Source organism: Pristis pectinata, chromosome 1 (assembly GCF_009764475.1).
Source record: "Pristis pectinata isolate sPriPec2 chromosome 1, sPriPec2.1.pri, whole genome shotgun sequence".
Taxonomy (NCBI): domain Eukaryota; kingdom Metazoa; phylum Chordata; class Chondrichthyes; order Rhinopristiformes; family Pristidae; genus Pristis; species Pristis pectinata.
The window spans coordinates 98175465-98190919 of record NC_067405.1 but is presented as its reverse complement, the minus strand read 5'-3'; the positions used below and the strand labels follow the sequence as shown (position 1 = coordinate 98190919).

At 40.3% G+C, this 15455-nt stretch overlaps 1 protein-coding gene across 1 annotated transcript; it reads left to right on the top strand.

The window, feature by feature from the left end:
* Window positions 1–756: 756 nt before the first annotated feature.
* On the top strand, window positions 757–13797 carry si:ch211-10a23.2 (Galectin-related protein A-like). Its single transcript, XM_052024534.1, has 4 exons — window positions 757–883; window positions 1563–1651; window positions 9614–9788; window positions 13377–13797. Exons 1-4 carry the CDS (start codon window positions 857–859, stop codon window positions 13518–13520), a joined length of 435 nt encoding a protein of 144 aa, XP_051880494.1. The 5' UTR covers window positions 757–856; the 3' UTR covers window positions 13521–13797.
* The last annotated feature ends 1658 nt before the right edge of the window (window positions 13798–15455 follow it).

Here is a 15455-nt window from a genome sequence, read left to right as displayed (position 1 = left end):
AAATCATTATCTGTCACATTTCAACCCTATTTGATTTGAGCTGAAATCTCATAACGGCAGCCTAAAGAAACCTAATAAATGTGTAAAAAGAGAGAAAAATTATGTATTCCCGTTTTAAAATGATGCTCTAGAAATAACACGCAGAATAAAAATTACTGTAAACTATGTAGTACGTAGTATCAGCAGTACAGTTCGTGCCAATCACGGTTGGGGGGAAAAAACGAATGAAGGCTTGGCCAAACGTTGCTTCTTAAACTACTTGCACTGTTATATTCTGCTATATGAAGCTGGGGTATTTTCGTTCACGGCCCTGGTAAGTATTTTATGTGAGCAATGCCTTGCACTTATTACTGATACACTTATTCCTGGTCTTGAATCCTCTTAACCCAAAATTACACAGCATTGTTTCCTAAACGAACTCCCTAAGTCAAGAGAAAACGTGAACATATTGGAGATTCAAAATTTGCCAATTTTGTAGGCTAACAACGCTTTTATACATGAACGAATCGCCCAATGTACATAGAGAAACTGACCCAGAAGCTTTGGCGGGAGTTTTCTGCTTGAAGCATTGAAGTGTGCACGTTGCAGCCATGTGCTCCTGCGAGATTACTTTATCTGCGCTCAGAAGTCCGGTTGCAGACTGAAGGAGGACCGTGCAAACAATGAGGGCGGAGACGCGTGGAATCCCCACCCCGCCGGGGTTGCCATGGCAAGCGGCGCGGCTGGAACTGCTTGTGGTCAAAGAGGATGGAGGCAGGCGCGGCGCGGGCTGGAAAGGAGATAACGCACCGCCACTCTTACTTCTGGATTCACTGATCTGACCCCGGCAACCTCTTCGCTCAAAAGAAGGCGAAAAATGGCGGATAATGACAACTCATCATCTGTAAGTCTTCTGTGGAAAATTATGTTTAAAGTTGCAAATAGTTGAATTTGATGGGTTTTTTTTCGAAGGGGTTAATTTTGGTACGAATGCAGCGCCCCCCATATCCGATATACATACGATTTACCTGGCAATCTAAAATATGGTAGTTCGGTCACTTAATTGTTTAAAACGTGGGAAATAATCTTGGCATATTATTGATTCCAATATAAAGTTTGGCATGTGTTTGAGCTTTCGTGGCAGATTCAGGGATCACTGCTGCACATCGGACCCAGTCCATCCACGTTACAACACGCTTCCAGCGAAATATAATTTCGGTACTTCTGAACACTTTGCAAACTTAGCACGTGTCCGGTCAATTGTGAAACAAGTTTTGTTCATTGTTGCTGGTTGAAAAATTGGTTGATGCTCCAATATAATTAAGACAATTGGAATGTCTATGCATTGGGTCAGCGTAAAGTTTAAATCCGTTGCAATGAGGCGGGTGTCCCTACGTTTTACACGTTGCAGGTTCTTCTATGAAGATATATGTTATTTTAACTAAAGTACAGTATGAACTTTGCACAGTGGCACTATGACAGATGGCATCAAACCCTAGGGCAATTCACATAGACAGAGATGTTGTCCAGTGTGATGTTGCCTTTCAAATTTGCATTGACGGTAGCATTATTAATTTTTACAGGGGAAGCCCTTTGTCGGTGAGATCAAAAGTGGGCTGAAGCCATCGATGAAGATGGCCATCGTGGGGATAGTTCATTCAAAGCCGAACAGGTATAGCGAGCTGGGAACACATCTTTACTTTTCGTCATTGGATTCGGGGGTAATTCTCCATAATCCTGTCCTGCATCTCATTTCCCATAAATTCACTCTACCTGTCAAGTTTTGTTTTCATTGAACTGAATACTAAAAGAGCTGAAGGTAGAAGGTATGCATGGTCACTTGATGGAATCAATAATACATTATACACACCTGTGTTGCTTTGGTTATTGCCTTGTGAAAATAATAATTTTAGTTGAACTCTTAATGGGTTTGATGTTTGGCTTCAAAAGTTATTACATTTGTACATTGAGCACTTAACGGAGGGCAATAGTTTGCTGTGAGTGCCAGAGGTATCAGGTAGAAATATTTTCTGGTCAACAAACTTTCAGATACATTCAAATATATATGTGTGTATGTGTATATATGTATATATATATATATATATCCTACAGACCTCCTCACCACCAATTAATATAAAAGTATGTGGAAGCATATTATGGAAATGTATTGTATTTCTATAAGAGGCCATTAAAAAGAAAATTTTACCTTTAAGAGATACTCATTTTGATGCACACGTTGTTCCAGCCCTTTAACCGAATGTGCTTGCGATTTTGCAGAGGAACAGAATTACATCTTCTTAATCCCAGAAGTTCTTGAAATGAAACATGCCAGAAAGGATCAAATGTAAACATTATACAGAAATTGTGACAACACCAGAGATTAATTTAGTGGGCTATCAGCTTTTGTGCTATTTTGAGTAGAATTTTTAGCTTGTCATGGTTGGGGGTGGATAAACAGAAGTAAGAAATAAAGCTGGATCATCTGGCAAAGATGATGAAGGAAAGGAAAGAAACACTAGTGCTGAGGATTCTGTCCAGTCGTCCCCAGATACCCCCTTGGAAGCATATTCTATAAAGCTCCCCAGATCAGAAGCCAAGCTGGCTTATCGTACCAATTAGCCAAAATAAACTGACCCGGCTTAAATACGTGGTTCAGCTATTCACTGGATGTACTTTCTAAACTACAGGGAGAACCACTTTAAATATTCATTTATGCTGCAAGAGGGAAAATAAAGAGGGCATAAAAGCAATTGGAAAATAACTGGACAACTTCAAATCAGAAAAAAAGCTCTTGACAAATTAGCAGAACTTGATGATTCCAGTGTATGACAAGACTTTTAATATTTGATTAGAATATTAATCACAAGTAACACGTTTGGAAAAGTAATGCATCTCGCCACAAATTTTGTTATCCCTTTAGAACTATGAAAACTGGCAAGGGGAGAAGAAAAAAAGCAAAACAGAGTTCACATTTTTGGCACAGGAAGAATTAGCATTCCCTATTCTTTCGTAAACATGCAGTGTAAATCGTCATTTACTTTCTCATGGCCTTGGGGAAGAGGGTAGTTCACAGCAAGAAAGCACAACATTCCCAAGGCTTGATCAGTAACTATTTATGTACTGGTGAGTCATCTTTAGCCAAAAATATATATATATATCCTACAAACTTTCTTGCCACCAATTATCGAGCACACTATTTTAAAGCAAAAATGCAACCTCTCGCTAACTTCAGATTAATGCCAATTATATGTAAGCATATTATAGAAATGAATTATATTTATTCTTGAATCAATTGTGCACTCAGAGCCAGCACAATAACTTTTTAAACTCATGATGTGGTAGTGTGCACTGAAGTACTTGGCTTCTAAAATTCAGCTCCATTGAGTCAATGGATCTCAATTTCCAAAGCAGAGTACAACAAGCAAAAGCTGCCAATATATTGCACACTTAATGCAGGTGTCCAGGTTCTACTTTAGTACAAGATCGATCATGACCACTCATGTTATTTAATTTATATTTTATGTCTTGATTCCTTGAAGGCCACACAAAATTAATAAGCTAATGTTAATGTAGCAGTAGGACATAAACAAGCATATGCAACCCCCAATTGTCGAAAAGCAGAAAGAATATTATTTTTTGTAGTTTTGCTTTCTATGTTGTTCCAGCATTTGAACGTAACCTCATAAGATTTTAGAGTAAAGTGTCACGAACCAGCAACAAAAGAAACACACTGAGCATGATTTAGTGTTAAAAACTATTTTATTAATCACTACTTATGATAATACGTAAAATAAAAGTAAAAATGTTAGTATGTTAGAATTCAAGAATGTTAAACCTCGAACGTTAACCCCAAAACTAAATTCGTCGTGTGTGTGTGTGTGACAAAGTCCAAAACTCCCAGTTCCTGAATGGTTCTTAAAGTTCAGTTCCGCAAGCCATAAGGTGAAACATGAGCAAGGGCTTCTTCAACAACCACCGTTGTCTGAAGATAAGATGTAGATGTAGAAAAACATAGAGAGAGTACATACGAAATCCAAATGTTCCACGATGGAACCCAAACGACACTTCAGTGTTTACTCGGTAGTGACTTCCTCACCCCGAAAAGCATCCGAACCGTGGTCGTCCACACACAAATACCTGTTTCCTTCTACAGGTCAGCAACAAAGTGAACTCCACCGGATTACTTCCAACTTCCATACATGGATTTCAGTGGCAAACACAGTTATTGTTTCTCATCCATTGATAGAGAAAACAAGCAGGCTGGTGTCTCTCTCCCTTCTCTCTCTCTCTCCTTCTTCTTTTGCCTTCTTCAACAACGTCATTACGTCCTTTATCTTCTATTGACGTAAGCACGCCCCACACACACACATACACACACACTCTCTATCTTAAAGGGACTTTCACTGAGTCCGTAACAAAAGAAGCTTTGTCATTCTGGAAAATTGCAAGCTGAGAAATTAAGCCAAAGCATTTCTTTCGTAAATAGTTTTCCACATTTCTCCTCACTCCCCCCCACCCCTCACAACTTCTACGGTCCTCACCTACTTTGGTGCTCAGCTCCTCGCATCTACTCACAAAGGGTTTGGAATTTTGTTTCACAAATGCCAATGAATAGCAGGTCAGCTGTTGATTTTAAATCAAAGATTGATAGATTTTTCTTAACTGACGGTCTGTGGTGTAAAGGCAGTTATATGAAATTGAGTCACAGATCGCTTATTGTCACAGTAGATACCTGAACAAGACTTGAGGAACTAAATGTTCCAATGATCCTCTTTGCTGAGGTATGGTTCCAAGTTTGCCTTCTGGTAATTTACTTAGGTATTCATTGATCATACATCAGCCTGTCAGAAATGGCCAACTTAATTGAATAAGATCCAATCCTCAGGTGACACCCAATATATGGTCTTCTAACAAGAGTGGCTTTTAGGAGAGGGATTTTATTTTTATTTTGAGATTTGTTGTTATGGCATTAGAACTGACCTGGTTGAGTAAGCTTACTCCTCAGAGATTAGGATTCCCCTGTTTAATTCTCAGGTCACTGGATAGAACCACTGAAGCAGTGAGGGAGAGGTTCCCATTGAGAAGGTGATATGAGTTTCAGAAGTTTAGTTCAGGTTCCAAGGTAATTCATTTTGAACTGAAGCCAGATTGACCCCTACTATGAATTTAGATGCTGCAAAAAGTTACTTACTTTCAAATTTAAGGGTATAAATTTTCAGAGGAAAAAGCGACGAATCTTATAAATATTTCAAAGATGAAATAGAATGCAGAGCAAACATTTACTAAAAGCTGGCCAAAATCAGTTATTCTGTTAGCGATTTTCAAGTGTTACAAAACTTTCCCATGCATCCTGAAGCGGTTACAGTCTTGCTACAGGATCCAGACATTCACCCATAAATTCCATTTACAAGTGGGACAGGATGAAGAATTTAATGGCGACAAGAGGAAATCTGCCTCAAGCAGAATTGTGATGTTTAAAGTCCAGATATTAGTCATTTGTTGACCCAGTGTCAAAATTCTCCAACTTCTGGAAAAAAAGGGAGGTGGATGTGTGGCTCCTCATCTAAAAATACACGCTGAGTAATTCAATAGTGGAATTATTTTATAACAGCATGTAACTAATTATTCCAGCATGTGACAGCCTTTCTACTTTAGAGTGCTACTTTGTTGTAATGGCGACACCCCTGCCAGATCCCTTGTGCGTCACTCCAAAGCTTTTATTTTCATTCATCTCCTCCTTCTACATATTTTGTTTTAAAAATGGCCTAGTAATTTCCTATTTTTTCATCTTAAGCAACATCCTTTGGAGTTGACTGTAGCGACCCAGCTACAGTAATCACAGGGTTTCTGAATGTAGTGAAATGTTCAGTTTATCATTTGGAGCGGACTGCAGAAGTTTACTCTCTGCTTCTCAAGCAGATACTGTATATGTGAGGAAAACTTAAGCCCCTGTCCCAAAGCACATTTTGAAGCAGAGCATGGCTGTATCTGATGCTGTCAGAGATTTCAGATTGGATGAATCAAATCTGGCTTGTACAATGGTTGAGAACTCAGCAGGAGGCTGAGGTAGGTCATCTGCTTGGCACTTTTGGATGAAGATTATTCAAAATGCTTCAGCCTTGTCTTTGGCACTCACAGACTGGCCATTGTTGTTGACCGTGGGGATGTTCTTGGTGCCCCCTCTTGTTACTTGTTTAATTGTCTACCACCATTCACAACAGGCAGAACTGCAGACCATTCATTTGATCCATTGGCTGAGGGATCACTCTGCAATCTGTTGTATGTTGCTTTTGCCATATAGTACACATTTACAAGGATGTTGCCGGGACCCCTCATTTATGAGGATCCTCAATTACAAGGATGTTGCCAGGACTCCAGAGACTGAGTTGTGGAGAGAGGTTGAGCAGGTTGGGACATTTTTAATTAGAGCGTGGGAGAATGAGGGGTGATCTTATGAGGTGTGTTTAAAAAAAAACATGAGGGGCATAGATAGGGTGAATGCACACAGACTTTTCCCCAGGTTTGGGGAATCAAGAACTAGAGGGCATAGTTTTAAGGTGAGAGGGGAGAGAATAAATAGGAACTTGAGGGGCAACTTTTTCACCCAGAGGGTGGTCAGTATATGAAATGAGCTGCCAGAGGAAGTGGTTGAGGCAGGTACATTACCAACATTTAAAAGGTACTTGGACAGGTACATGGATGGGAAAGGTTTAGAGGGATATGGGCCAAATGCAGGCAAATGGGACTAGGTTAACGTGGGCAAATGGGACTAGCTTAGATGGGAATCTTGGTCAGCATGGACCAGTTAAGCTGAAGGGCCTGTTTCTGTGCCATTATCACACTATGACTCTGTGTAATCCCAGGGTGTGACTTCCCCAGACTGCTGCCTTTAGGCACATCCAGTGCTGCTCTTTACATGCTCCGCTACACACATTATTGAACCTGTGCTGATACCTTGGCTGAATGGTGATAGGCTGGCCATCTGTTTACAGATTCTTGGTGCATATGTTTCTGCCACTAATGCTGGTTCACAAAGCTTCATGTATATCCAGATCTGAGCTGCCAGATGTATTTGGAATCAATCCCATTTAACAAGATCGTGGTGCTGCTCAACAGAGCTCCAGAAAGACAATGCAGTGGTCACCACAACCATTACTGTCATGGACTGATGTATCTGGATCAGGTAGATAGACAAGGCCAAGGTTAAGTAGGTTTATATCTTGCGCTGGTTTGATTACCACCTGCTGCTGAGCAGCCTATGATAAGGATGGCCTGGTTGCAATGCTTCCAAGCCAATTCTAGTGATGGGCATTAAAGTCCCCCATCCAAATAGGTTTTATGCCTTTGGTTCCCTCAGTTCTCCCTCCAAATATTCACCAGAGATCCCATATTTCTTATCAGTCCTTCATTATAACGCCAGTCTGTACTCATTTATGTTGCTCATGTCATCTTTGTTTCCCTCTGTTCTTCCTTCGTATGTTGTTATGTTGTTCAGCAGGGAGGAGCAATGATTCATCAGCTAAAGCAAGATGGTGGGTATTGATCAGGAGGAGGTTTTGTTGTCCATGTTGTATCTGATGCTGTGAGACTTGCTGAGTCCATGAAATAACATTGAGGACTTCCAGGATTTCTTCCCTGCCATTTGACTAACCAAACCACATGAGCATGCATCCCCATCGCCATTCACCCTAACTGGGGAAGGTATCACCAATACTTCCCATGAGTCGTATTTCAGGAAATCAACTAAAATGAAGCTAATTTGGGAAGCAGGAAACAGAGGAGTAATCCTTTTTTTTGTAGTCTTAACTAATACATTAGGGCTAGATAATAAATATCAAAATAGTTGTGGTTTATTTACAAAAGCCAAATACATTAACTAAGATAGGATGAGATATCTTTACTAGTTACATGTACATCAAAATGCATCTTTTGCGTAGATGTTCTGGGGGGCAGCCCACAAGTGTCGCCATGCTTCCGGCACTAACATAGCATGCCCTCACCTTCCTAACCCGTACATCTTTGGAATCTGGGAGGAAACCAGAGCACCTGGAGGAAACCCATGCAGACATGGGGAGAACGTATAAACTTCTTACAGACAACAGCTGGAATTGAACCCGGCTCGCTGGTACTGTAATAATGTTGTGCTAACTACTACAACCACCATGCCTGCCCATATGTACATATAGAGTCCTCCATCACCAAAGAGAAACTGCTCTGCCTATTCAATCTGTCTACAAAGCAGGTAGATCATAATGGCTGTCATCCAGTCAAATTTAGTACATCCATCTGGAAATACACTTCAAAACGTGTATGATGACAGCTGAAAAACTCACCTCATCATGGCCTTGCACCTTATTGTCTGCCTGCACTGCACTTTCTCTGTAACTGTAACACTTTATTCTGCATTCTGCTGTTGTTTTTTTCTTGCATTACCTTGATGTACTGATGTGATGGAATTATCTGTACGGATGGCATGCAAAACAATGTCTTTCACTCTACCTCGGTACATGTGACAATAATAAACCAATTTACCAATTTACATTTTGTTTGACACAACTGCTTATGTTTGAGAAGTCAAGGGTATCATTGGTCCAGATTCAACAATAAATTTCTTAAGGGAGTGGGGAAAAAGTTACAGATGTGTGGCAGGGTGGGGAAAACTTAATTTACCAATTGGATAGCTCTGTGAAAATTTTGTCAGTCCAGGCCTCTCTTTTCTCTAACCTGATACCATGTACCAGCTAAACCAGTTTCTTGAAATAACAACAGAAAACAGTGAAAGTACTTAGTAAATTTGGCAGCGTATGTGGTTTTAGAAACAGAGATAATATTTCAGATTGAGGACCTTTCAGCATTTTTTTTACTTCAGAATTCTAGCATCTGCTGTCCTTTGCTTTTTAATTGTCTTTTTCTCGGTTGGGTTGTCAGCAGCCCACCTGGGCTAGCCTGGTTGTATGGACACCCAGCAGGACTGAAAACAAGACCTATCTATGGTTGGCTGTGGTCCCTATGGGCCAACATACACCCCTATCTGAAGAGGAGATGGACACGACCAGATCACTCTGGCTGAAGAATCACCCATAATCAAAAGAAACTTAACTAATCTCACACTGACCAAGCATGGGGTCTAATGGAGAGGATTGTTGCAGCATTGAGGGTACTTCAGTGATGTGACTGACTTGATCAAAGAGCGTTCAAGGGCACAATGGGCTAAATGTCTCACTGTGTCAGACCACTCTGTGGGTTATATTCAAATGGAAATTTTCAGTTCTGAAATCACAGTTTTAATACTTGAGCATCTAGCTAATGTTTTCTTAGAATCTCAGAATATCACATCATAGAAACAAGCCAGTTTTGATTTGAACCTTCAGCATGATGATCATAACAGAGCCCCATCTGGCTTGACCTCACAGTATTGTGTAGTACCAGAGCATTCATATTCTTGCCTTGATTTGTGCACAATGATTGCTCAGCTGAGATGCCTGAGAATAGATGCTGATTGTGGGCTAGTAATCTAGCACTGGTTACAACTTAGAACATGAGTACAAGGAGAAAGGAACCGGAAAGCAAAACCAAATGGAACCACTTTTTGTGATCACTCTTATGTAACGCTTGCACATGTGATTATCCACAGCTTTGTAATAAGTCTCATCAGCAATCCTTTGGAACCAGAGACAGACATTGGCCTTGAAGTAACTGTTAGCTTCCGGGATCGCTCAGTTGTACGAAATGCCAAAGTTTCAGGCAAATGGGGAAAAGAAGAGAAAAATATACCTTATTTCCCTTTCGCACCTATGCAGCACTTCAAGGTGAGTGTCAAATTAGCTGGTGAAAATGTACACTTAAGTTGTGTTATCTTTAAATGGTATCCTAATGAAATATATAAAAGACAGTGTAGATATGCCATTAAAAGAAAATACTTATGAACAGACTCAAAAACGGAACTCGTTTGTAATCCGGGGACTTCCTGTATGCTGGAAATGCTTTCCAGGTCTGGTACCATCTATGGAAAGAGAAAAAATTAATGTTTCAGATCAGATTCTGATGAAAGATCATCAACCTGAAACTTCAATTCAGTTACTCTCTTCACAGATACTGCCTCATCTCCTGAGTATTTCCAGCATGTTCTGTTTTATTTCAGATTTTCACCATCTGCAGCTGTTCCTGGTTTTTGTATGTAATTTTCGTTTTTAAAAACTGAATAGGTAAGAAATTTCAAGCTAATGAGTTCATAAGCAGAATTTTTCCTCAGTTGAATGCAGGGAAATATATAAATGTAACTTAGCACAAGAACACCAATTCCTTTATACTAATTCTGCACTTAAGGAAAGCAATTTCTTTGGTACAAAATCTTTGATCCCTGTGTTTTGGAATCCTTCCTTAGTCAATATATGCAGTGAATAGCTGAAACGTGTTCAGGATTCATCCTTCATTTGCGCTGGGGTAACTGACGTCATTTGGAAGAGCAGTAAGAACTAAATATTATCAGTGCACTTGGTTTAACAAAGAGGATAAAAACAAATGACCATGTTTGATTGTTAATCCTCTAATGCTGCTGGCTAGGTATTGGTTAGTAGTGGAGGTCAAACATGCCTTTAGACACTAGGTCTTAGATTCAAGTGCAGCCCAGACCAATGGAGCTGAAAGTTTTCTGTATCTGGTATAAGAAGAGGAAACTGAGACTAATTGTTTTCTTAGCAAGCCAGTATAGGCACAATGGGCTGATTATTAGCCTTCCATACTGTGTGATTCTATGAAGTGCATGTGAATGTGTAGGATAGATAAGGACAGACATTGAAGTTATAGGTGTATAAATAAATCATTGTAATTAAAAACAAGGTTTATTGAAAGATGTAAAATATAACTGTGATGATAATGGGACAAATGCTGCATATGGTGAAAAATCAAACGTTGGTGCTTTCTATATGGTGATCCATGCCAAGGCAATGTTATTGGAAATGTAGTCAGTCTGAAGGAAACCCATCAATAAGAGGTTCAGATTGAATAGTTTCAACAGATGGTTCAAATGATCTGATACTTGCCCTCAAAAATCCACACCTATTAGCTCACTATAATTCACTGTATCCAATTCATTTTCTGGTAATACACGGTATCTTTACAAGGACGTAAAACAAAATTAACCTCAGAGCATTTAATTATTTATTGAAAAAATGCCACAGCTTAATTCACTGCTTTTCCACTGGCAGCCAAGCAAGAAATCCGGCTCTGTCAGACCTAGGTGAATGGATAAACACACACTCAAGTGATTGTTCTGTGCACAATTGTTCATAGTTAGCAGTGCAGTAAAAACTGCAACTTCAGGTTCCAATGCTTTGATGAAAAAGAGTGAATGTTTTACTTTGTGACTTAGTGCCAGATACCTTATGTAAAACACCGATTGTGTTGCTTTGATTTTGTTCATTGAACCCAGACATTTGTTCATTAGCACTTAGTTCCTGAGCTGGAGTTTGACTTCACTGGTGATCTGTAGACAAAATGGCATAATTTTAAGTGGGGTAGAGGAACAGTGATCCTAGGTTTCACATGTACAAATCTTTAAAGTTGGCAGGACAAGCTTCACCAAAAGAAACACTTCAGAGCCATGGTTTTATAAATTTGAAACTGAGGAAGTCATCCTAAGCATTTATTTATCAATAGTTAGGCCTCAGATAGAATATTTAGTCCAGTTTTGGGCACCAAATATGATAAAAGGCAACAAAGCCTTGGCGGGTGGAAAAGACATTTAGTAAAAGGACAACAAGGATGAGACATTTCATTTATGCAGAGACTGGAGAAACTGGGATTATTCTCTTTAGAGTAAAGGAGGTTAATGGGAGACTTAGTAGAGATTTTCAGAATCTTGAATGATTTTCATTAAGTAAATGAGGAGACGCTGCAAATGACAACTGAGTTGATATCCAAAGGATAGAAATTTAAGATAATAGAAAAATCAGAGGGGTGATAAAACAATATTTTCACATAGCATGTGATTGCTAAACTCCCTGAAAGGGTGGTAAAAGTAATTCACTAAAGCAGTAACTCGCTTAGTACTCAGAATACATTGCCAGGAATGAGAGGGCTAATGGAATCAGTGCAATAAAGGGAATTATGGCATTGTATAGAGAGGGATGTGTTACAGCACTGCTGCTCTGGAAACCCTGTTCTCCACTGGCACTCTAGCGTCAATGAATCACCCACAGCTTGGTGTGGAGAGGCTACTTGAAAGGGCTGAGGTGAACGGTGTGGTAGCTCATCGAGCTGTGGGGCTCGGGCTGCACCCTATCCGACACCACGTGTGTTGACCATTGCTGGGGACCGGCAGCTCTGCTCCATGTGTTGACAGTCCACTCAGATCCTGTGATGTCTCTCATCACCTCCTATTGGAGGTGAAGGAAGCTGCTGTCAGCCCCTCTCTCTGTTTAGCTGCACGGCTTTCCCTAGCCCAGAGATTTCTCAGTGGCAACAGGATCAGAATGCAGCACCCTCCATTGAATTTGTCACCTGAGAAATCTCTTGGGAAAGCTGTGCGTCCAAATAAAGAGAAGAGGACTTCTATCACGTCCAGTTGATGGTGGCAGAAGCCAGGTGGTCTGTAAACACAGGGAGTACCCACTCGCACACCACTCAGCCCAGCCTACCCAGCAACAGCCCTCACAGATGGCCTCTCTGCACTGAGTCATGGGCTATTCATTGCTGTGAGTACCAGCAGAGGGCAGGAGCTTGTTCCAAGTTGCCAGCAGAACAGTGTGCAGCTCAAGAAGATATATTTTTTTTAAGTACAGTGGGTACATTTTTGCAAGTGATTGGACTGCAAGGTCAAGAGCATGATACCGAATCAGCATTCTGCATGGCAATACTAAGTGGAGTGCCACTATAGTAACTTTTTTTAAAGAAAGGAACTGTCTACACACTTGAAAGGAAATATTTGAAGGGCAAGGGGGAAAGAGTAGGTGAATGGAAACATAGTACTAACGAGATGGTGCAGGCACCATAGTCTGAAGGTGGCACTGTAAGTAGAGCTACTGCCTCACAGCACCCTCGACCCAAGTTCAGTTAGGACTTGTGGTGCAGTTTGTGTGGAGTTTGCACATTCTCCCTGTGACTGTGTGGGTTTCTTCATGAGTGCTCCAGTTCCTCCCAAATGCCAATGACTTGTGGCTTGGTAGGTTAATGGCCACTAAAGTTTAGGTGAGTGGTAGAGTCTGAGGGGAGTTGATGGGAATCTGAGGTGAATAAAATGGGATTGGTGCAGGATTAGTGAATTAGAGTGCTCGATGATTGGCATGGCCTCAGTGTTTCAAAGGGGCTGTTTCCGTGTTGTGTGAGTCTGTGGCCTACTGTGATGTAAAATTCCATGATTTTTCAACATAGTGAGACATTTTAAAATTTGATTTCAGATGGAAATCCTGTGTGAGCACCAGCAGTTCCGGGTGCAGGTCGATGGACAGCAACTGTTTGATTTCACATATCGTTTCCAGCAAATACAAAAATTAACTGCATTAAAAATTATAGGTGACCTTCGACTGACGAAAGTAGTTTAATCTTTGTCATATGTTCTTTTAAAAAAAAGATACAAGTTCAGGAGCTGGTTTCCCCAGTAAGAATTGTTTTAAAAGTCTGCATTTTCTCCAATGCTGCAACAATTTACCTTCTGAGCAGCAACATGATTTCTAGTGAGCAGTGAAAAAATGTACCTTTTGGAAAACTATTCAGGATTTGTTCGATGGTTTTGTGGACTTAGGTTTTTCAAATATTGGATTTGACTTTAAAAGCAAACCAACAAATTGGACTGTTAAGAACCTTCTTTGTTTAATTAAATATTTCTTATGTTCCAAAGTCTGTCTGCTTTTGCTTTTAATGGCTCACATCAATGCATTCAACCTTCCCTTTGCATTACTTAGTCCAATTAGTTAGGGTATGTCAGAATTATTATTTATACAATAAGAGACATATGGTTCCCAGGAGTTAGTGTTCCTCCCTGTTTTCCATGGATACTATCTTTATTAGACATCATTATCAGTTGTTGTTATTTATCATTATTATTGAGTGCATTAGTTGGCTGGCTGTCTTATCAGATCGGGGAGCTGTTAACACCTCACACTTGCCTAATATACAAATCTTGATAGCCTTGAACTCCTGCCAGTAAGCCTTCTTGTTGAGCTGGACATATTTCAGTGTTAAATTTTGTGTAGAGTTTCTTCTAATTTCTAAATTGTAGTTCATTCAGTAGCACTCTTGCCTCGAAGGCTGTGGGTTCAAGCTGACTCTTGAGATACTGAGGGTTGCTGCAGAGGTGATGTCTTTCAGATGAGACGTTAAACTGAGTCCCTGCCCAGTATCTCAGGTGCTTGTTAAAAGATCCCTTGACTCTATTTCAATAAATAGTGGTGTTTTCCCCAGTGTCCCTACAAATATATAATCCCTCTTCAGAATTTACAAAAATTCAGATTTGTTTGTTTTTATATTGCTGATCATGGTAGTTTCTGTGAAAGATTGGCTGTCACATTACCCATCTGTTTGATTCCACTGTCACATTGATCTTCACTGAGATTGGTTCTGTTGTATGCCCATTGGTTATTATCACTGCTTGCATGCTGTCATGGAGAAAACATAAGATGGAGACAGATTTCTGTGGACAGCCAAATTTGGGAAGGATGTTCCATAGTCCTTCCTGACCTCCAGTAAATTTCCTGTGAGAGTGGAGCTAATTCTCAGAATTGTTGGAAAACTTCAATTTATGGCAATTATATTCAGAACCAAGGTCACCCAAGCTTCAGTTGTAAGCTGCATTTCCAAGAAGACACTTGCATTTGCTCATGCTCAGAGGCTAAACTCCAAGAAACATTCAGCTCATTCACTGAAATGTTCATAATGTGCCTTGCACTCAACATGTGCAAGACAGAGACCCTCTATCAACCTGCCCTCACTTCACCACACTACCCTCCAACAATAAAGGGAGACTCTGGAAAAGGTGGACCATTTCCCATTTCTTTGGGGCCATTTCTCAGCAAAGGTAAATATCAGTGATGAGATTCACTGCTACCTCCAGTACATCAGTGCAGGCTTTGATCAATTGAGGAAAAGGGTATATAAAGATAGAGACCACAGACCCAGTATAAAGCTCATAGTCTACTGGGAAGCAGTGATCCCTGTCCTAAATGCTTCTGAGTCCTGGATTACCTACAGCAAGCATCTAAAGGCACTGGAAAATTCCATCAATGCTGTTCTGCAAAATTCTCCAAGTTCATCGGAAGAATAAACTAATCAACATCGGCATCCTCTCCTAGGCTAACTTCCCAGTATTGAGATACTAGTTACTTTGTTAGCTGTGTGGGGTAGGTCACATTTACGTAACCAACACCAGACTCCCAAAACAGACACACTATTCTAAGTTTGTCATGGGAAGAAATTACCAAGCCAACAAAGAAAAAGATTCAAGGATGGCTTAGAGCTTCCTTGAAGTGAACTTCCCAACT